Source organism: Rhamphochromis longiceps, linkage group LG18, assembly GCF_057381845.1.
Source record: "Rhamphochromis longiceps isolate RC_006_pf linkage group LG18, R_longiceps_female_GT1.1, whole genome shotgun sequence".
Taxonomy (NCBI): Eukaryota; Metazoa; Chordata; class Actinopteri; order Cichliformes; family Cichlidae; genus Rhamphochromis; species Rhamphochromis longiceps.
This window is the reverse complement of record NC_140574.1, coordinates 23685825-23708496: the sequence shown is the minus strand read 5'-3', so window position 1 is coordinate 23708496 and position 22672 is coordinate 23685825. Positions and strand designations below refer to the sequence as shown.

General features: G+C 41.1%; 2 protein-coding genes across 3 annotated transcripts; one reads left to right on the top strand and one right to left on the bottom strand.

The window, feature by feature from the left end:
• Positions 1 to 517: 517 nt before the first annotated feature.
• LOC146648309 (AP-2 complex subunit mu-A) lies at positions 518 to 11743 on the top strand. Its single transcript, XM_085389424.1, has 12 exons — positions 518 to 676; positions 2148 to 2269; positions 6949 to 7214; positions 7453 to 7535; positions 7829 to 7834; positions 7939 to 8074; positions 8552 to 8696; positions 9423 to 9542; positions 9726 to 9861; positions 10037 to 10134; positions 10318 to 10429; positions 10662 to 11743. Exons 2-12 carry the CDS (start codon positions 2196 to 2198, stop codon positions 10794 to 10796), a joined length of 1311 nt encoding a protein of 436 aa, XP_085245550.1. The 5' UTR covers positions 518 to 676; positions 2148 to 2195; the 3' UTR covers positions 10797 to 11743.
• Positions 11744 to 12108: 365 nt separating this feature from the next.
• On the bottom strand, positions 12109 to 21326 carry pcyt1aa (phosphate cytidylyltransferase 1A, choline a). Of its 2 annotated transcripts, none has more exons than XM_085389423.1 (9): positions 20967 to 21326; positions 17130 to 17243; positions 16705 to 16804; positions 16445 to 16561; positions 15951 to 16102; positions 15679 to 15757; positions 15429 to 15571; positions 15149 to 15337; positions 12109 to 14128 (listed from the first exon to the last, which is right to left on the bottom strand). In XM_085389423.1, exons 2-9 carry the CDS (start codon positions 17241 to 17243, stop codon positions 13910 to 13912), a joined length of 1113 nt encoding a protein of 370 aa, XP_085245549.1. In that variant the 5' UTR covers positions 20967 to 21326; the 3' UTR covers positions 12109 to 13909. The 2 variants fall into 2 exon arrangements, with proteins under 2 accessions (XP_085245549.1, XP_085245548.1); XM_085389422.1 differs by lacking the exon at positions 20967 to 21326 and adding an exon at positions 18066 to 18165.
• Between the last annotated feature and the right edge of the window lie 1346 nt (positions 21327 to 22672).

The following is a 22672-nucleotide window of genomic DNA, read 5'->3' as shown; positions in this document are numbered from 1 at the left end:
AGTCTGCTGTACAGATGTGTGAGTGTGTGTGTGAGTGAGAGTGGGGCGGGAGCGCTGTGGGAGTGTGCAAACGTTCAGCCTGTGTACATTTGGACTTGCCCCAGACTGAACAACTCTATGCAAAACGTTCCCTGTGGTTTGAGGCGGAAACTCCTGTTGAGAGGCGATTCGGTTTAGTTTGGAAAATAAAATTGAAGTTGACTCTGCAGGACAGGGTAGAACAAGACCACCCATACTACCACCATGGAAAAAATAAACAAAATGCAATACTGTTTTTTTTTTCTTTCTTAAACTTCCTGGAGCCAATGAGAAATTGTCGATGTTTAACAAGTACAAATACATGTGAGCGCAATTCTAGCGCACTTTCCGGTCATTAAACATAACCATTATCTCCCGTAAAACGTGAAATGTTTTACGGAATAACTGGCCAGTAACCCATGTCGCTTATCGTATCGAGGCCTGGGTGCGGTTTACACATCTTTCCAGCCGCGCCTTTTCCTGTCACGGCGGAACGGCTGTGCGTAAGGACGGCGGGTCAGCTGACAGCTATCAGAGGACCAGGAGGAAGGAGCGGAATTAGCGGGCGTGTGAACTGGGAACCTACTGGATCCTGACATAAGCTATCCGAGGCCGAACGGAGAGGCAAAAGACTGGTGGCGTTCTTGAGAGAACTAGGGTAAGGTCACTAAAGACGAAAGGACTGCAGTTTTTTCGTTAATTAGGGTAACTGTAGTCCGGAAACCTTTACGCAAAGCCGGTGAAACGGTTTCATTCGTGAGCGATGCTAACGTAGCAACATTAGCCGCCGTGGCGCTAGCTAACATCAATCCATTAGCAGTAACTAGACTGATAACGGAAAGGACTCGTCTTTCCTTCAAATTAAAAGCAAGCAAGGGCCCCCTTGTTAATATCTCTTATTACGTTATATATTACCCAACATTGTTGAATAACCCGTGATGTATATTTGCATGGCTAACTCGTAAGTTGTCGATGATAGTTAATGGTTCTCTTTAAGGTCCCGTCAAATTGACTGGTTTTCTTTTGACCGGAAGTCCATTTAAAATTCTGCACGGCTCGACTCCGGTTCGCTGAATATCACCGCCAGCTAGCCCGCTATCGTGAGCTAAATTAGCTAGCTTATATCTCACTCGGTGTATTCTCCATCACTTCGATCTTAGTTGAAGGTCAAGCCTCTAACCACAGTCAAGCCACTTAATAATATTTAAGACAAAAAAAATGGTAGCTAACCGACCGCGCGGTGGCCGAGGGAAAAAATGAAAAATATGAAAAATGTATGAACGTTAGGAAATGGCCCGAGTGAGCAGACATCTTGACTTCGCCGATAAATGGGCGATTAAACCCCTCGGCTTCTGTGCGAGGTTTATTCTGTCACGACTCGGCGGTGCTTTAACGAGGAGATATTTTCTCACTTGCGGGCTTATATCTGTGCGGTGGTTTTCCTCTGAATGCTGTTGTGTGTGTAAATTGTCTGGATTCTATCTTCGAGGAATGTCAGGCATGTCCTTCATCCTCTGTTTTCCAGAATCTTCATTCTTTAAGGAGGGCACATTTCTGCAAGAATTAAATACCAAACGACAAAAATGTCTTTAGAATATTTTTGATGATATGTTTTAATTTTAGAATATAACCCGATTCGGACAACACATGTAAGACGACACTTTAGTTAGGCCATCAGATTTTTAGCTGGCTGTCTGGTGGCATCCGGCGTCAGATTGGTAGCTGCTAATCTCTCGTCAATAATCTTATTTACTTTAGAAGAAAACGGGGAACTGTCTGTGGTGAGAGTAGTTGCAGTGGTTTTTAGCCTGTACTGAGTAAATAATGTATGCATGTGTGCGTGTCTTACAGGAAAAATGAGTCACCACAGTGGTGCAGCTGCAGGATGTATCCATCTGGCTTTAGAGTGTGTGTGTGTGAGAGAGAGAGAGAGAGAGAGAGAGAGAGAGAGAGAGAGAGAGAGAGAGAGAAGGACAGAAAAAGCGGATGTGAGGGACAAATGCCTCTCTGTACTATTGCTTACTCCCTCACTTTTTCTTTTTCTTTTTTTTTTTGCTGCTTTCACTTCTCTACTTCTCTTCCTCCTTTTCCTTCCCACATATCCTGTCTTCATTTCTGTCTTTTCTCAGGAGGGCTTTGGTTTCACCATGGCAGGTTGGGATTGAAGAGCAGCCACGATGATTGGAGGACTGTTCATCTACAACCACAAGGGGGAGGTCCTCATCTCCCGAGTTTACCGAGATGACATAGGGTATGTTCAATTGAGAGAAACCCTGCTCTAATGTTCCCAGATTTTGAGACACTCCAGATCACTGAGAAGGTCCTGATGCAGTGTGGGTGGAGAGCCTGCAGTTGATCCAGGATGAGAGAGGATTATGTCTCTTCTTGGCTAAGTTCACACGTGTCTTTCCTGTTGTTGACCAAATACAAACCTGCACCAGGATTAAATTTAGAGTAGTGTTACTGCCTCTGTGTAGTACTTTTTTTTTTTTTTTTTAAATAATCAAATGTGTATGTATGGATAAAAAAATATTTATTACAGACTTTGTTTATAAGTGACTAAATACAGAGAAGAATAATTGAGAGGGAAAAGTTATTCTTTTTCCATATTGTCTGTGGTAATCATTTGGTTCACTCAAGCTTATCCAACCACACCTTGTTTTTAAAAAGGTTAAGTGCAGCTGAGGGAAAAGCTTTTCCAAATTGATTCACTGTCGACTCTCCCTTGAAGACGCAAGTTATTAATTCTTACCATGTGGCAGAAAGGTAGAGAGAGGAAGCCTTCTTTTCCTCCCCATAAAGATTGCTTAATATCCTGTAGACATTCATTTACTAGTCAGTGATCACATATTTTAACTTTAAAGTCTTCAATCAAACAGAAGGTTACTCTCTGGGGTCAGGAAATGTCTTAAACCGAATGCATAATATCTGATGTGTGCTGAACTGAAATGTTCGCTGCTTATAACAATACATAAGGTCAGTTAAATCTAGCACATGTTAGGAAAACAAAAGCCATGAAGAAATTCGTGCTGTAGATTGCTTAAAAATCCTTAATTAATCCAAACATGGAGTCCCAATTTGAAATGTATTTTGCAAATTTTGTGGAAAACTGTTATACAGACATAAAGTGTGACTCTAGGCATATCAGGTCAGATCTGTTACTACTGCATAGCTCATTTGTGAGTTCATGTTCTCCCTCCTCAAACTTACTCTCTGTAAAATCACAGAAAGTAAGTTTGATTCTCATATTAGGGGTGGAACATATATACCAGGAAAAAAGTTTTTTTCTATGTGAAAGCCTTTACAAAGCAAATTGGACGACCATAACTTATCCTGGCTTAAAACAGCAGTTTTAAGCCAGTTGTAAAGAGAAACCTTTGACAGTATATTCACCACGTTGTAATAATGTCCATGAAGGTGTCAGGTTGCCTACATGGTTTCAAATGTGCCATGTAAGGGCTCTGCTTGGTAGCCAGAAGATTTGGCCACATCTCCTCCTTCTTCTTCTCAATTTAAACACCCTAGATAATACATGTAAAATTACGTCAGGCAGCCACAGTTGCCTGATCGTATATTTGTAACACAGCAGGAGATGGTCTGCTTGAAATGTGTTTTCGCTGTCCTACTCTGTTTGATTTCGGTAGCAATGCCTGGGTGATGCTCTTCATCCATCAGGCAGCATGCAGCACTTTGGTGTACAAATACACGCTCAGTTCTCACACCGGGCCACCTGGGATGACATATATTTTGTACTAAGAGCTGTTTAACGTCTGGTATGACTTGGCTGAGTGTTTGTAGTATCATATTTAGCTCTACAGAGTTAGACTGAGAAAGAGTCACCAATGAAAATAGCTAAATTTGCCTATTAAATTCTGTGTATTCACATTCATTGACTGTTTTGAAGTCCAAGTAGGCTCTTTTCCAGGACTGGCAGATCAGGCCCTTGTAGATTTACACAGTGAAGGTTGACAAGCTGTAGAGGGATAAGTGTATGAACTGATACACTCGTAATCTCCTGTTTTTGGGTGAAGAGATACATTTTTGACCTTTTTTAACATTTAATCTTAATTATTGAAGGCATGGTGACACCACAAACACAGTCGGGGAGAAAATGGGTTGAATAGCAAGCAGTGTGCTGCATTGCAGAACTGTTCATTATGACCTGTTGCCTCGAAAAACTGAGCCACTCAGACACCACTTAATGGTCTGAGTTGGCTTCATGCAGGGATCTGTATATTCATTCTGTGCTGTTTTTAGCAGGATCAGTAAAGTAATAGTTTTCTTTATTTTTCATGGTTGCTCCTTCCTTGTCAGCTGTAGCACAAACACAGCTGCTTGTTGTGCTTTCTGAAACGCAGCGCTGCGTGTCCTACAGAATGGCAGTGAATAAGGAAAGGTATTGACTTCGTATTACGCTTACAGGGGGGAAAAAGGCCGGAGAAAATTCTAATGTCATGTTCTTGCTTGCACATTTCGTCCTTTATCTTTGATGTGTGAACTCATCAGCATCGGTTGGTATTGGTGATCCTCACTGTTGCAGAATGCAGGGTAAACCAGACATGGTGCTTTGCTCAGTATTGTTGTTTTGACAGCTACATTATGAACTGAGTTTTTAGTTGAAGCTGTCATGCAACTTGGTTTTCTTGAAATAACAATTCGGTAATGCAGTGGCATAAATAATCTTTCACTTGCCATGCTGTTGTGTTGTAAAGCACTAGATTAAGGAGCAGTATGATACTGTTGACCTTTTCCCAACATATGCAGCTATAGTGATGGCATCATAATACCACCATGTTACTCACTCTGTCTACATGATGCACGAAAATGTCTCTTGTGCATTTTTGTCTCTCGTGTCCTTTTACTTCATTCGTGTCTCCTCTCTATCCTCTGTATCACCATTTTCCTCCATCTGTTCATCTTGGCCCCTGTAGGAATAGGTAAGAGATGCTCGAGCCTCTAAAGCATGACCTCTCCTTCTCATGGCCACCAATCAATGACCCCATGATCCCCTAAAGTGCATGCCCATTGACTCCACAGTCAGACTCCTGATACTTTCTCCAAGCATGAGTCACCCGTCATGCCATTACAGTGGTAAATAAACCGCCATATACTGAAATATAACAGCAAATCAGTCATAGCCAAAGAACTTGGCCACTTCAGTGAATAGTCTTGCTCACAGTCAGTTCTGCTGATGCCTAAGCATGTAGTCTGAGCATGATTAGATAGTCCTCTGATCCTTTGCCCTAATTATTGTTTTTTCTTCCCTTCAGATAAATTGAACAAATCATTTTAAATAATCTAATGGCATTTTTGTAGATGTTACCAATGATTTTTGTGTATAAATTTTAATAGATGGAATGATTTAAATCTGAAGCTGATCTAATAAGGTGGAACGTCTAGTTAATAGCTGCTGTTCAATACACTGTGATCTGGGTGAATTGACAGTTGATGTAATTGGAATTCGCTACATTTGAATTGCAAAAGTAGTCCTCCCCATTTTATTTCCTCAAACAGTGGATGGGGCATTTATGTACTTCAAATGCATAAGAAAGCAGAAATAAGACTGCCAAACACAGGCCTAACTCCCTCTGTTTGTTCAGTGCAACTGTCATGCTAAAACGCATTGTTCTCATGTGTTCCTGTTTGCCCCAGTAGTTATTACATTACACTGTGGTTATGGAAGTGAGTAGTGACTGGAGTTTCTATACATGGTTGTTTTTGTCAAATAGTAGGCTATTGCTCTGAGCACACGTATTTGTGTTAACACGCAGATGATGATTAAACCTGCTACCCACTGCACTCATGCTGTCACAGCTTTGCTTATTAAACATGAAATAAGTCATGAGGCAAAGTTAACATTAGCCAACAAACTTTTTTTTTTAGCATCTACATCAATAAGCTCTACAATTGCAGACTTAGAATTTCTCCGACATGCCGCGTCAGTATGCCACAGTACATACTCGCATTTCTTATAACCCTTCCGCATTTAGAACGTTTTACAAACCCTTCATTCCTTAAGAGTTTTTTGTTTGGTTTTTTGTTGTTTAAGTGAAACATTTTCTTGTATATGCAGCAGCAACAAGACAAGATTGCGTTTAGTTATCATTCATTAATTTTTACATGGCCTGTATTTGACAGGCAGCTCTTAACCGCAGCGCTGGGCATCATTAGAGTTCAGCTTTTTATTTGGGGATATGCAAATATACTCGAATCGAACAACCTTCATGCTGTTGTACAGTAGAAAAGTAGAACATCAGTGTTTGAAAGGCTTATTTGCAATGTTGCCTGGTTAGGAGATACTCTCTTATCTACTTATTTTGGGGTTTGTAAAGGTGGGAGATCGTGGCTGGAAAAGGCCCTGAAGATGTTCCTGGGACAGTGGGATTTGCAAATTCTTGTCAGAACTTGCTGCATCCCTCATACAGAGCCCTGTCATCTATAAATCCATGTTAATCATGGTTGAGTTTCGGCAATAAGCTACAGTATACTTAATGTAGAATGCAATTCAGATTATTTTGCTCTTTTTTTCCTCTCTGCCTTAATAAAAAGACATTAAAACAAAGATCAGATTGTGCAAGATTAGCTGTGTGATTTAGTTAGGTTTTTTTTTTTTTGTTCCTATAAAGTTGAGTTAATTATGACATTGTTGCGTTGATGTCTCAGTTGTCTCTTCATGGTAATTATCCCACTTTACACAAAACAACACCAACTTAACATGCCCCCTTTCTGTTGGTTGAATGTGTTTGTGGTAACTGGTATCTATTCAATGAATATATATGTTCCTGAGGTATTAAGAAGTTGTTTGTTATGAGTCTGGGCTGAGCTTAACTTGTAGTTAAACTGCAGGAGTACTTTCACATGATGTCACACTGTTGTAAACAATTATCTCAACTTCCTCTCCTCTTTCTATCTTTCGTCCTTGCATCTTAGGCGTAATGCTGTGGATGCGTTCCGCGTGAACGTGATCCACGCCAGGCAGCAGGTTCGATCGCCGGTAACCAATATTGCCCGCACCAGTTTCTTCCACGTGAAGCGCTCCAACATCTGGTTGGCAGCCGTCACCAAGCAAAATGTCAACGCCGCCATGGTGTTTGAGTTCCTTTACAAAATGTGTGACGTCATGACCGCATACTTCGGCAAGATCAGCGAGGAGAACATCAAGAACAACTTTGTGCTCATCTATGAGCTGCTGGATGGTAGGTGATGACAAGCGCTCGTGTGAGAGATCAGTTAAATTTTCTAAATATGTACATATTTTTTTCTGTTATGGTAGAGTGTAAATAGTTTTATTTTTGGGAAAAGAGGTCACTGCTTTAGTCTGTTCACTATGTTTGTGTCCAGGTTAAAGTCAAGGCAGAGTCAACAGGTTGTGTTTGGCCCTACATGTCCTAGTTTTCCCTTCTTACCCAACAAGCTATGTGTTTGTTCATACAGAGATCCTGGACTTTGGCTACCCCCAGAACTCAGAGACTGGGGCGCTGAAGACCTTCATAACCCAGCAGGGCATTAAGGGACAGGTCAGTATAAATGAATGCTCCCTCTCTGACAGAACAAGGGTACACTCTCCATTTCCCAGACTGTCGGTGTCACAATATGAAACACTAGAAATGAAAAAGTGCATATCCACTTGTCATGTAGGAAAAATAAATAGAGGGTTAGCGGTTAATCAGTGTCACGATACTAAAATAAAATGTATAAAATGAAACTTGCTGACCACTGCTTTAAAATGTAAATAATTTTCTTCTTTTTGTTTGTTTGTTTTGTTTTTGTCTCATTGTTTTCCCTCAACTGGAACCTTTGGACACTTCAGCACCAGGTAACGGCATACTGAAAATGTGTTGATCCATGCTGATAATCTGAGCTGATGATCCCCTTTTGACTTTTGTTAGTAGTGATACATTTTCCCTCCCTGTTTCTCAGACAAAAGAGGAGCAGTCTCAGATCACCAGCCAGGTGACGGGGCAGATTGGCTGGCGTCGCGAGGGCATCAAGTATCGCCGCAATGAGCTCTTCCTGGATGTACTGGAAAGCGTTAACCTGCTTATGTCACCACAAGGTGCGTTTATGGCGCCTTTAGAAAAAGTGAAAATGAAAATAAAGTGTGCACTGTCTTTCTGTAAATTTCTCGTTCAAATCATGCAAATTCAAAACAATAAAGCAGATTTTTGTTTTTGTCTTCTTGTCTCATATCAGACATTTTTCCCCAGCAGCAGTAGGTATTAACGTTTACAGTTGCAACTCATGATTGAGATGATTATGGGTGTCTCAGTTACAAATTTCCAAAACATGGGTCCTTATGTTTACAACGATTACTCAGAAAACATGTTTAGAGGTTCTACTGTTGTCTTGGAAATGCATGTATTTTATTTTGAAAGTGATAAATTCTAAACTTGTGATAACACTGCTACTTGTTTTCATACTTGAGACATAAATTTCTAAGTAAGAGTTTAATATTGAGCAGCATTAGATCCCACAAATAAAACAGTTTGAGCTTCATGTGATGTCTTTGCCTAACATAAGCATTCCCATACAGGGCAGGTCCTGAGTGCTCACGTGTCCGGCCGAGTCGTGATGAAGAGCTACCTGAGTGGAATGCCCGAGTGCAAATTTGGCATGAACGACAAGATCGTCATCGACAAGCAGGGCAAGGGAGGAGCTTCTGATGATGCAGGGAAGAGGTGAGTGATATGCATTTTATTTTTAAAACCACAACAGGAAATGTCATTGTCCAAGTTTTAAAAGCCCTAAGTTATGCTTGTCTGTGTTAATATTGTCTTGCTTGCAACGACACAGGGTTTACAATTTCTTTTTCGTTTTTCTTTCCTTTGGATGCATCTCTTTCTTTCCCTCTCTTTCTTTTCTATGTGCTGTACCTCAGTGATTTAGGGGGAGGAAGGTACTGTACTGACAAGTGTCCTCACCCTCTGCCACCTCAACGCACACTCACACCAGCTCCCGTCTCATCTCAGCCCTTTAGCAAATTAAGAATTTGTACATCTCATGCACTGTTGCTCCCCACACAGTCAACACAAACAAAACACGTCTTTAACTTTTGAGTGTGCTGCCTGGTGGTTGCTTTCCCTCTTTTGGTAGAATTGTTTGTTTGTTTTTTGCACCCACACCTACCTGCTTGACATCTAATCCTTTACCCAAACACCTAACAGTGACTGATTTGTTTTAAGTGCAGAATAATGACATTAACCTCAACCAGGTGCACATGTCTTGGTACTAAGCAGTTGTGTCCCTTTGTGTAGTCATATGATAAACCTTAATTGAGGGAAAGTTGTAGTTTTAGCTTTTGGAGACTGGGACCTTTTTTTGTTTTTCCTGTACGTTTTTAGTAATAAACAGGTGGACTGTTCTTTCATCTCATGTGGTGTCTGATGTGTTTTCTTTCCTGGTAGTGGGAAGCAGTCCATAGCCATCGATGACTGCACCTTCCACCAGTGTGTGCGCCTCAGTAAGTTTGACTCTGAGCGTAGCATCAGCTTCATCCCCCCTGATGGAGAGTATGAGCTTATGAGGTCAGTAGATGAAAATTTTCTTTCTTTTTTAGCTTCTTTTTTATTGTGAAGCCATGAGAAATTGTTTGGCTCTAATGACATTAAAAGCATCATTAATTGGCATGGATGAACACTGAAGATACTGACTAGGCTTGTTTCTGCTTTACTAATTTACACCGTTTCTTCTCATGCTATTTCTTGCAGATATCGCACTACAAAGGACATCATCCTGCCGTTCCGAGTTATTCCTCTAGTCAGGGAGGTGGGCCGCACCAAACTGGAGGTGAAAGTGGTCATCAAGTCCAACTTCAAACCATCACTGCTGGCTCAGAAGATTGAGGTCAGCTGTTTTTTTTTTTCATGTTACACTCAACATGTAGCGTTTTACTCAGAAATGCAGAAGATGTTAGGAAAATACGTTTTAAATTCTAAGAACTTAAATCAGAGAAAATGTGCAGTTATGGGTCAAAAGTTTACCTGCTCTAATTATTTATTGTTTTATCGTCGCTCCTCAGGTGCGTATCCCAACACCCCTCAATACTAGCGGTGTGCAGGTGATTTGTATGAAAGGAAAAGCCAAGTACAAGGCCAGTGAGAACGCCATTGTCTGGAAGTGAGTATCAACTTTGCTGCACATGGGAAAAGCAAATTTGCTTTTATGTTCTCTGAAAAGTTGATGATTAACAACCTCATATATTTTCTTTGTTTTTCCTTTTTTCCCTCTTTTTTTTTTTTTTTTTTTTTTTTTTTTGGAGTGAAAATGCAATGTCTCACATCTCTCTCTGTGCTTGTTTAGGATCAAACGGATGGCTGGGATGAAGGAGTCTCAGATCAGTGCAGAGATTGAGCTTCTGCCAACCAACGATAAGAAGAAATGGGCCAGGCCTCCCATCTCTATGAACTTTGAGGTGAGATTGCTCACTGGAGTGGCGCATGAGCCTTACTTTTCTGAATGCTAAGTGGACCTTATTATAGAGCTGCTAGCCATAAAAATGGACTTTGGATTAAATCCTACTATCTTCCATGCAAATCACTTCCTGCTTACTATTTCCACATAAATACACTTCCTGTTGCAAGAACCCGCGACCTACACCTTGCATGTTTTGGCACGTTTGTAACATTCCTCCTTTGTCCCTGCAGGTTCCTTTTGCGCCATCCGGCCTGAAGGTGCGCTACTTGAAGGTGTTTGAGTCCAAGCTCAACTACAGTGACCATGATGTCATCAAATGGGTGCGGTACATCGGCCGCTCTGGAATCTATGAAACCCGCTGCTAAAGTTGTACCTCCCCCCTGCCAGGCAGCAAACTCACCACTTCCCCTCCCATCTATCCTGTTAAGATTTTTTTTCCCCCCCCTCCTTTTCCTTCCTCTTCCTCCCACAACCCTTATCACTTCTCTCTCACCCCCTCCCACCTCTCCCTAACTAGGTGTTGAAGATTGAAATTTACATTGTCAAAGAAAAAAAAAGTAAATATGTTATAATGCACAGATATATGCAAAATGTGAACCATTGTATCGTATATATCTCGTTGTGATGAGTAAACATGAACCAGCCGGTGTCTGAAAGAAAAAGACGAGTGATGCGGGAGTGTCCGGGGGAGCGAACTAGAGGCTTGAAGGGTCCCCCCCCTCCTTCCCCCCCCCGTTGTGTTTCAGTGTTATTGTTCCACTATCTACTCAACACTTAGAAGTCCCAAATCTTCGAGTTATCCCTGCTAAGATGATTAGTAGCTGTTGTGGTTTAAAATGAATCCTGATGTAGTTCCTGTATACAAACGTCTCTCAGTAGAATCTACCCTTTTGAATGAATTGACTGATATGTGATCCGTGTTTTCAGGAGTGCTCATTCGGATCTCAAAAGCAGGCAGAGCAGAAATGATGTGCAAGCCTTTTGTTTTTTTTGATAGATTTCCCTGGTATTTTTCCACTACTTCTCCCTCACTTTTTTCCCTGGCATTCAGTCAGTGAAATTAAAACATAAGGGAACATTCCAGACAGTTTTTAAGCTTGACCATCATCATGATAAGCAAGTCGTGACCCAAATTCACACCCAAATTTAACTTTGGCACACTTGGTTTTCTTTGGGATTCAAAGACGAGGCCCTAGACGTGTTTGCAGTGAGGTGAGGTCTCCCCCTGGCGTTTGCTTTGCACCTGTCTGCTTCTTCATGTTTGTAGCCCTGGTGACCGTTCTGTCCAATTAAATCTGACTCTGTAACCAAACCCACCTGTTTGTTTTCATTTGATGTTATTTTAGGCTGTCTGAATTCTATTGTACCAGTTTCCTTTTCTCATTGTTTGAAATAAGGATGTGCTGCTTTGTGGGAACAGCAGATTTTGTAACAGGAGCAGGTTTGGTTTTTCAATGCAGGTTATATACAATGCCAAAGAATCCAGTTAACATGGAAAATACTGAAAGACAAATGATGGCTCATGATCCAGAAATGCTTTGGCCAACAATTTTAATACATTTTTACTGCCTTGCTCTTTCTCTACATACAGGACATAAAACAAAATTGCCCCAAACAGCAAAATAACACGATTAAAAACACTTCCTGTTAAAACATTTACATGCCTCTTATTAATAGTGGCTATTATTGGCTTGGCTTGCCACTCGAGCCTCCAACACCTTGTAGGTGGATTTGCTCTTAATGAGAAGTTCACTGATTTTTTTTTTTAATGGAAAAGCTTCCAGAAGAAACAAAGCGAGGCTTCCCAAAACTAGCTCAGCACCAAAGACTAGGCTGGATTTCCTCAAGGAATAATGCAGGGTGAGTACTCAAGTCCTGTTCAGCTGTTTCCCTCAAGTTCCAATTAAGATTTCACCCACAACAAGCCTAGAGCATATCAATCGACATCTGTCAACATTTATATTAGCGTCATCTTAACAGTATTGCGTTACATCTTCAGATATCCTGTGATGTTTCAGTTACAGAGGAGGAGGGAAGAAAAGAGAAACCACGATTTATCCCCAAAGATACAGGACATAACACACACACACAGATGCTGGACTTAAATATTTGAGCAAGTCACATTGCTTCAGTGCAGGGACAATGGCTCTGTTTAGAAAGGAAACCTTATGCCCATACTTTGTGCTCGTCTTCGGAAACAATCAGTTCAGGGAGGGAGGTAGCTACATAAGTGTGGTGCACACAAGCCCAGCCTTAAGTTTTAATGATTTGCTGTGTTAGTGTGCTTCCCATTAGGAGGCTTTATTCAGCAAAGAAACCTGTTTTGTGCTTATGAATACTTATTTGTAAAGATGGGCAACCAGACTGTTGTGTATTTTACTTTTTCCACCGCTGCTCATGTTGATTATCTGCTCAAAATGAAGCAGCACAGGTGAAAAACAAAATCTACAAAAATAAGCATTTAAGTATCTACATCAACATCTAAACTGTTGCTGTTCCTCTGTTTACGCCACTGAAAGGCGTCTAGTCCCAAACTAGTCTTTCAAAGACCGATTTCCCGTCTGCAGACACGATTTAAAAGCAAATTTATTACTATATGCATTAAAGTCGTAGCTTACACCAGATCTGTAAACAGGTGGCAAATATTGACAGAACACGTTTCAAACATGCCAATTTAAGAGCTTTGACACACGAACATGCGCATACACTGACAAAAACAGGCCAAATTGCAGGCAGGCAGGCGCGCACACACACACACACACACACACACACACACACACACACACATTGGAAAAACGCTGCTGTTTAGTAGAACAAGTGTACTCTCAGATTCAGCTCACACAGGATCTGGAGTTTCCTGGTTATTTTAACAATGAGAAATAAAAAAAAGAGCCAGGTCTTTGTTTTGTTAGTATGAGCAGAATATAAATTGCCCCGTTGCATGAGCCAGGGCACGTAAAACTTCAATTAATTGACCTGCTCTGACAACCTGCAGCCCGAGATACCCAACAGTGTCTTCGTGATTCCTCGGCTGACCTTTCCGACACCGAATTTGGTGTCAAAGCCATGGCGGGGGGACCCACTCCTAATGCAATACAATGCTAACCTTAATAATACCGTGGTAAACGAGTGCACCGCGTGAAATATCTGTGACAGTGAGTGACTAAAAAAACAACACAAAAAAAACCCCAACGCAAACAAAGTGAAAGATAAATGAAACTTACCTGTAAAGAACTCAAGTGACTACAGCCATAATTTTAACTGATCCTTACACAGGAACAAATAGGATAAAATTGGCCGTTTAAAAAAAAAAAAAAAACCTGGCTGTTTTAATGACAGTGAAGTCCTAAAGGTCAAAGTAAAACCATAAAACAAAAAGACATTTAAAGCAGGAGCTCAATGAAATTCACGCTACTCGACAGTGCTACCAGTTTAGTAGAGCTGACTGCGACCTGACAGCAGAGAGCACGAACGAAGTCTAGTTCTCGTCGTCTTCGTCGTCGTCGTCCTCGCTGATGAGGTATCCGCGGGCCCCACTGTGATGGGGAGGTGAGGGGGGCGGGGAGGTCTTGGAGAAGAAGGGGAGACGGAAGGTGGGAGAGGGAGAGCGCTCCTCGCGGGTGGGGCTGCTGCTGGGGCTTTGTCTGGGACTGATGGCCTGCAACATGCGGCCACGTCCTTCCTTCAGCATGTGTTTCTGTGGAGGCGAGACAAAGGCGGGAACAGATGAGCTGGTGATCAAATCAGCTGAATGCAGGAATAATGTGCTGTGCCGTGTGATTTTAAGTCAGTGTGACTTTTCTACATACAGTGGTAACAAAAACACAGAGTACACATGGTCCAGCTGACGGCTTTTTTCATTGTTACAAGTTTATATCTCTGCTTTAAATCCCAGACACTATCAAAAAACACTAAGACTGCATTTCATTTCTACAGTACCATCATGTCACATATGGGAAGACGTGTGTTTTGGGACTCCGACCTGATATCAGAACTATGAGCTGAAAACTTAGATTTAAAAGTCCCAGGCAAGATCTTGGCCGAGACAAGTGAAAATAAGTTTGGATCTTTGCCTGCCTGTGAGTTCAAACAACTGAAGGACAAAATTAAATGTTCCGATTTGTAGATCACACATATTATGCACAATGGAATTAACCGACTGAGCTAATAACCTAAAATAAAGATAAAAGACATCAATGGCTTAACCATCCCCTGGTAACCTCTAGTCGCTAAGGAAAAATGTGTAATCCCGACCAGTTGGCAACTGATGTTGGTGATGCATAAGATGTGCCCTATTGTTCATAGTATTCAGAGAGTATTTACATTTATTTATTAAAATACTGATATTTTGTGTCCCTGTATCAAAACAATACCACGTCACTGTGAGCAGCTGCACAGCAGACACTTGCAAAAGTTGCATTTTCCCCTCACATTGGTGGTTCCTACATTGTCAGTAACTGGTCTACAGTCCTGTGTGACTGAAGCCTACTATCACAAAGTCATGTTATTTTAGTCTTCACCATTTCTACCGTGTTTATGCTTTGTTCATTTACACCAACAATACTCTCACCTCGCAGATGTGTGCATCACTGGCTATAAAGCCTTTCTTTCAAGTGAAAAAGTCTCCCAGACGTTTAACATTGCCAAAAAGCACATGTTTCCAATCAAATTCCTCATTAAATAGTGTTTAAAGACCAAACAAAACCAGCATCCTCACCAAGGCTCCCTCAGGGCCAAACATCTGCAGGAAGTTTCCAATAAACTCCCTGGACTTCTCTTCCCATTTCTGAATCAGGTCGATGCTCTTCTCCTCCACCTTCTGGACAAACTCCTTGCTCTTCTCCTCTACGTCACGCACCTTCTTCTTCACCTTGTCCACGCGTTCCTGGAGATGGTACTTCTTCTCCTGTTAAGGGTGCACGTGACAAAGGAGACAGGTTAACGAACACATCCACTGTCTGTTTAACGTCCGGTTAGAGCAAAGCAAAGTTTCGTACATTGATGAAGCTGACGTTGAGCTCCTTGGCTGTGTACCCTCGCTGCAGGTTGCGCCTGACATATACATCATAGTCGCGGACTATGCGAGTGATGATGTCAGAGGTGGAGATGCCCTCTGTCCGCTGGGTGGGTGCAAACATACCTAAAGAAAGCAGAAAAAGCTGTAGCGATAAGAGTTTCTGGACTTATCCAATTTGATCCTTGTTGACTGCATACCACATTCCTAATCTCCATTATGCTGTTGCTCACCAGCTTCTTTAATGTGCTTGTAAACATCATCACTGCCCGCTGAGGAGTATGGGATGTCGTCGTGGGCCACGAAGTCAATCTGGAGAGGTCATTACAAGCAACACAGATAAACAAAGGGGAGATTCAGATCTACAAGCTGTACAAAAATAAAACAAACAAAACAGTAGGGAAAAAGTTAGACTGTAGACATTTTTATAGTGCTAACTCCAAGTTCTGAGTGAAGGGACTGAAAGTTTCTAGTCGTGGTTTTTAATTCTGTGTCATGTACTCACACGATGTTTTGCAAGAAACTCCGGCGTTAACGTCCAGGGGGCGTTTCGCACTACTTCATCCACATAGCGGCAATGTCTGATAGCATCATATCGCTCATCCTCGTTCATCACTGTGAAGCCCTTGTACTTGTGAGTCAGGTCATCGCTGCACACTGACAGGAAATATTTAAAGAAGTGAAAATTTAAAGTTTCTCCACAAAAAAAAGAGGCTTTGAAAAACTGATTTAAACAGAAGGGAAAGCCATAGAGACAGAAAATACTCAAACACTTCAGCTGAGGGATTTACTGTGACTCAAGTTCAAGGAGCATCATGTAACAATCTCTGATTGCATTGCCATTAAAAACACCACCGCACTGTTTGTTCTTATTTTATTAGACAGTTGGGAACAGAATGTGACGTACGCTCACAGAGCATAAAAACGAAACGCTGAAAGAATATCCAGCTGTTGAACAACATCCAGCAGCTGAGAGCAGCAACACACACTCAAGCTTACCTCCAACAATGAGATGTGTATTTGGGAAGAGGCATTTAGCCTGCATGAGGGCTCTGGCGTGACCTGAGTGGAAAAGATCAAAGATGCCATCTGCATAGACCCTCACAGGTCTTTCAGCTGGACGAACAAATGAGATAAGATATTAGGAGGTGGACAGAGAGAATCAAATGGTTTCATTTTGACCACATCTGTGAATTTACTTAAGACTGTGGCACCAGAGAGGCAATCAAAGTGTGAGAGATTTAAGCTTTCAGACTCACGTGGTGTTCCCCTCTTGGCCTCTTCCATGCTGACTCTTTTGTAAGCTTTACTATCAGCTGGCTCTAGCTCATCTGCAAAGGGTACAGGGTGCCTGAGCCCCTGAAAGAGACATTGGAGGAGAATGAGATGATATAAAGGATGAATTGTGCATTTTTGTTTTTTATTTAAATGAATTTCCTCACAAATACTAGAAAAACTGTCGTCATATCTTTAAAATGATGTAATTGCTCTTTCCTGGACTCTTACAGCATAAACTGATGTGGACATCAAGGGTGAACGGATAACATTTCCTCAGCAAACATCAGCTGATATCTCACACTGCAGTATTATTGCTTGGGGCTCTTTGCATTGGTGTGCACTTTGTACAGCATTACGCACAAAGATTGCACAGCAAATACGGTGCTGTTAAAGCACAAAGACTCACCACAGTACACCTGGGGATTTTCCCAAACCGTTCACCCTCCTCGGCCTCCCCATTGGAGCCATCTCTTCTTCTCTTTCTTGACAGCAGCAGTGTGCTGGAGCTTTGGGCCTCCATCTGGGTCAAAGGTTAAGACAAGTGCAATTTAAACACCCCACACTTCACATTCAACTCTTTTCCATGTCCTAGGTTAATTAGTAACTAGAGCAGGGCGATATGACCAAAAATATTTATCACGATATACATTTGAAAATTTGCAATAACGATATAACTGACGATAATTGACGCTAGACAAAATACTTTACAACTCCTTAACTTTATTAGTGCAAAAAAAAAAAAACAACCCATCAATGTTTTTTCACTTAAACAAGCAGCTTTTTTTTAAGTGCATTAAAGTTATATAAAAAATTAACAGTGCAAATGCAAATTCCTTGCTGACAGCTTAACCAAAAGGCATTTCCAGTGGAAATTGGCCGACATATCCTGAGCATAACCATGTATAATATCCAAAAAACTTAAAACGAGTGTTATACACACAATACGTTAATAATATTGTTGAAGCAAAGTACTTATCACTCGGCGAGGCGCCTGACTACGGTAGCCGTAATGCTCCGACAATCATCGAGCATTGCACCTTCATAGCTTAGCAAAGTCGTACTGAAACATTTGACAGATTTTCGAGCGCCGTGTAACACATAAAATCGTTTCGAGGTCAGTAAACACAACCAGAATTCATACAGAAGGCACACGGGATTATAAAGGGCACTGTCGATTTTCAGAAAAATCAAAGGATTGATTGAGTGTGCTGTATTTTCCAAAAAACACGGTAATAACGACGGCCCGCTAGCATGCGCTACCAAAAATAGTGCTTTGTTGTGTATCTGACGGATGAAAGCCAAACCAGTTCCACACCACTGAAGTTGCAGCATTTTTACAAACCAATTCTGGTTCATCAGTTTCATTTAACGATCCACTTTCGCCCTTGTCATTCTGCATCGCCGCCATGTGCGTATGTAAACAAAGGCACTGCGCATGCGCGTTTTACCCATATTCTATCGCGATATTTGATTTTCTTATCGTTGCCCAACATTACACCGGTATTACCGTGAACGTTATGATATAGCCCAGCCCTATTAGTAACACTTTATGTTGGGGGTAGGAACTGTATTACATAATTAAAGCACACAAGCACACTCAAAATATAATATACATCACGGACAGACTGTAAATTTATACAGCTGTCGTGTTATGACAGGTGATATATGCCGAGTCACCTTTGACCCAGAAACCGGGAGAACACAGTATGAACCACCATGACAGATTCTCACGTCCATAGAGATACAGGTCAAGTGAAAATCAAGCAAACACCACCTGTTCCAACATACCATAGTTAATTCCTAAACATACAGAACATTAACCCCATTCAGCCTTTACATCTGATGCCTCGTGTGAGACCAAGTTAGCCTCGCATGTGGGAACATTAAACCCAGCCCCGTTTCTCCAGTGTCAGCAGGTCACCACAAGTAGGCGTATTTTTATACTCTATGCTGATAGACTTCAGCTGACTTTGTGATACACATAAGAGCCTGCTGGATGCCTTTCCACAACTTTATGGCACAGCCTGAGATATTTGGAGGAAGCTATAAAGGAATACTTCTTGCAAAGATGAATAATCCCCTCATGAGACTTCGGTCGGCTTCTCTTATCAAACCAACAAGCTCACATTATAAAAGTTATTAAACATTAGAAATGCTTGCTTTCAAAAATGATTAACGAATAATCCATAGCCAAAATGACAACCGAATACGTGTATGTTCATTAATCAACCATGCAGAAGAGAACAAATATGGGAAGGTCTTGTGTTTGTATCTTGTCTGCAGTGTGTCTGTGCCCTTGTAACAAAAAAAAGAGACTCTTTAGCATCACATGACATTTAGCTTCACGACTCATTCAAAACAAAGACGTTCCAACCACCCCGACAGTCAGAATATGGAAAAAAGTCAAGTCTATAATCTAAGTGTGCTAGTGTTATGGGTGGAAGCTCTGCCTCATTCCACACATTCCATCAAACCACACATCATTAAAGTGGATATTCAGATTTTATGATTAACCGTGGCACTTCCTTAAAGGAGACATACTCAGATATCCAGCTCCATATTATTATTAAACTAGAGTAGATGTGCATTGTTTATAGTTTAGGATAATCCCAATTTATCCTTTTACTTAACACTAGTTGTGTCTTAAACAAGTTTTTATCTGTTCTCCCTTTATGACCACTTTTATGTCAAATTCATCTAACAAATTCATGCAGACAACACCAAAACTTAAAAAACCTGATGCTTTATTGCATATATTTATTTCACCCGTCATATTTCACACACTGTTCAAGTACATATCATGTTTTCGCTGTTTTGTTTTTACAGTTGTGTGTACTTTTCTTTTTAAGTTTTAATAGTGATCTATTTTGCTGTGTCATGAAAAGCACTTCACAACTATGTTTTTGGAAAGTGATATATGAATAAAGTTCAACATTGGTATCCAGATTTGAGAGCATTAACAACTGACCTAATTATCTGAAAGTTTTACAATAAATTTAGAAGAAATGGAAAAGCAAAAGAAAAGGTTTCTTTTAACTTGCGATTAGGTCATAATAGCCCCCGGCTGGACATCTGCTGCTGTGTCAGTTATGAAACTGTGACTCAGTACAATGAGTGAAGGACATGGCAGCTCAACATTCCTGGTGGTGACAGCTACCTGATCCAACACTGGGCACTTGCACAAACGCCCCCCTCCTGCCAGCTGAACACTGGGACTGAGAAGTCCTACAGGGCTCCCACACAGTGACAGAGAAGATTTAGATGAAGAGCGCATGTCATCGTCACTGAAACTGACTGCTATAATAAGAACGCAACAAAGGGACCAGTGCCAAACACTGTGTGAATAAGTGCTGTGCAAATGAGGTACACGATCAAATCTGTAAAACGATTAAATAACACAATGCTTCTCAGCAAATCCAAGAAAACAATATAATGTATTAAACTTGTAGTGATTACCTTAACCCTATAAGTTTAGCCTTCTAGCCTTTTATTTATTTAAACTTTATTCAAATTGTATTTTATTGCTTTGTCCAGCACTTTGGTCAGTGGTTGCTCTTTTTGTAACTGCTTTATAAATACTTGGCTAGCCTAGTACAGAATCATCTTTATTTCTCTTTACGTTCTCAAAGCTAAAAGAGACTTTTCGATATCTTTCTTAAGCCAACTATCAGGCTTAAACCTGCATATCTTCCAGAAACACATCAAAAACTGAAATGAGACACTGACTGCAGCACTGTTCCACAAATGACTCAAATGATTAATCATTGATTACAGGAAGTTACCTGTTCAAATTCGGGTCAAATCTAAGAATAGTAACTGTGTGCACATCCAACGCTGTCTTCGCTCGTACAGTAAGGTTTAAACACAGAAGTTACTCGGCCCTGGCCCGGCCCGGCTCACTAAAGGTCCTCCGACCACACTTTGAAATCCACACAGCATTTAACACAATGTTCCCAATGTCTAGTATCCCTGGGAAGTTATAATGCTGTTCAGTAAGGCTGCAAACACATGCAAAGTTGACACAGAGAGTGCAACAGGCATCTAACCTCAACTATTGACAGGAGAGACACCAACAGCTGACAAAGGGCTTGGTGATAATAGTTGTGAAGTACAGCAGTAAAAAAAAATTCGCTGTGCCGACTTTTTCGCCTCTCACTGAAATTCCCAACCTCACTAGGCTAAAAATCCCGGCTCGCAACATTAGCTAACGTCAGGTATCTGTTTGAAGTTTCTGCTTGCTTACCTTTCGCTGTTTTTTTTTTTTCGGAATGCTGCCTTGCACGAGTGGGCGGCTTCCTACCCTCGCAGTGCCAGCAGGCTAGCTGGCTGAAAGCAAGAAAGCTAGCTAACGCTGCTAGCCACCCTCAGTTGCTAGTTACCAATCTACCTTTTAAAGTTGGCCGCCTATTAGCTAACTTTAGCCGTTAGCTCGCTAGTTCGCTAGCACAAGTGACAACGGTAAAGATGAACAATCCTGTGCGTCCAACGTCCCAGTATTTTCTGTGTCGCTGTCAAAATACCGCATCAACCAGAAGGACAGACAAATTCTCAGCAGTGACAGCCTGTACTACAAGGCTGACAGGTCAACAACACAGGAACTACAAAACTTGGACATCCTTAAAGGAACTGGTACAACAACGGGCGCTTCCGTGACTGTACTCGACTGCCACCTACTGGAATTATTCTTCTACTTCTTCTTTTTCTGGTGTTTGCCAGCAGCTGGCATCGTTTTGCGTTGCATCGCTCCTTCTATATCTTTAGTTTGTCATTGTCCTTTCGTTCTAAGTCGTCCTAATGAGAAGATCCCTTTCAATAAATAACATTCTCCTTCTCTCTGTTGTGTCCCACACATAAGCATAATGTATAACCCTAAACTTTGCATGTCTCTTATCAGCTCTCTTGCTTTGTAAAACTTCTTGCACAAGATTAAGACATTGCACACTTTCTCTTTCCTGATTACAACAACCAGTAGGATGCTTTCCTGCAGTAAAAAATGTTCAGTGTAAATGACTGCGTCCTGTTCTCAGCCTACAAGCGATCTCTTGTTCTTTCCGATTAGAGTTCCTGCTTCTTATCTCTCCCACCTTCTTCTGTAACTTCAGCTATTTATCTACACATCTCTCCAATGACTTTGACAGTTTTATATGAATGTGTGTTTTCTTTGCTATTCACAAATTAGCAGGCGAACATTTTATTCTTTGTTTTGCTTAAGTGTGATCTGCACTGTCATACTACCCTGGTTATATGCTTACACAATTTCCTACTTACCCTCTTACTCAAGTAAATAAAGCATTGTCACAGTATAAAACCCTCCCAGCAAGATAGGTTACCATGATGAGTCACAAGGACCAGTACATTATACAACACAGACATCACTGGTATTATCTTTAGACCTCGCCTTTTCATTCTCTAACAATATAAATTTATTCTTACATCATGTTGATATGCTTAATTATCAAGACTGTTGCTGGCATGTGACTAATGTGGTAGTGACTGTCTGGATCTATGCAGGGCATACTGTAACTATGACAATCTAATCAGCTTAGATATTCACTGATTTACTATAGAAAGGCTTAAAAGATCTGTGTACTGAACACAGTCCTATTCTGGTAAGTAATTTATAACCACCACTGAACAGTATTTTTTTTAGCTCTATGTGGGCTGAGTAATGGTGACTGTGGGGGGTCATTGGTGCAAGATTTTTTATTTTATTCAACGGTTGCAAATTTCTTCCTGCATCAGAAAATTTGGTAATGATTACAGTCAAGCTGGCCTCAAAGTACGAAAGATATGGCACATTACATTGGGTGCTTTATCCCCATTTATGCCAGGTTTTGGACTAGTGTAGTTGGGGACTGATCCTCTTATGTCCAGTAGAGAGCTCCAGAGACAATTTGTAATTTCCACAATAACCTTAAACACATGATACCTTGAAGAAAGTGCTGAAGT

Bases quoted from the DNA above. Each gene is read 5' to 3' on its own strand.
- LOC146648309 (XM_085389424.1), top strand. From the start codon at position 2,196: ATGATTGGAGGACTGTTCATCTACAACCACAAGGGGGAGGTCCTCATC. The intron at 8,075-8,551 runs GTGCGTTTATGG...ATTCCCATACAG, and splicing joins CCTGCTTATGTCACCACAAG to GGCAGGTCCTGAGTGCTCAC. The intron at 10,135-10,317 runs GTGAGTATCAAC...GTGCTTGTTTAG, and splicing joins GAGAACGCCATTGTCTGGAA to GATCAAACGGATGGCTGGGA.
- pcyt1aa (XM_085389422.1), bottom strand. From the start codon at position 18,131: ATGGCGGCGATGCAGAATGACAAGGGCGAAAGTGGATCGTTAAATGAA. The intron at 16,562-16,704 runs GTGAGTCTGAAA...TTGTTCGTCCAG, and splicing joins GGCCAAGAGGGGAACACCAC to CTGAAAGACCTGTGAGGGTC. The intron at 15,758-15,950 runs GTGAGTACATGA...TGACCTCTCCAG, and splicing joins AGTTTCTTGCAAAACATCGT to ATTGACTTCGTGGCCCACGA.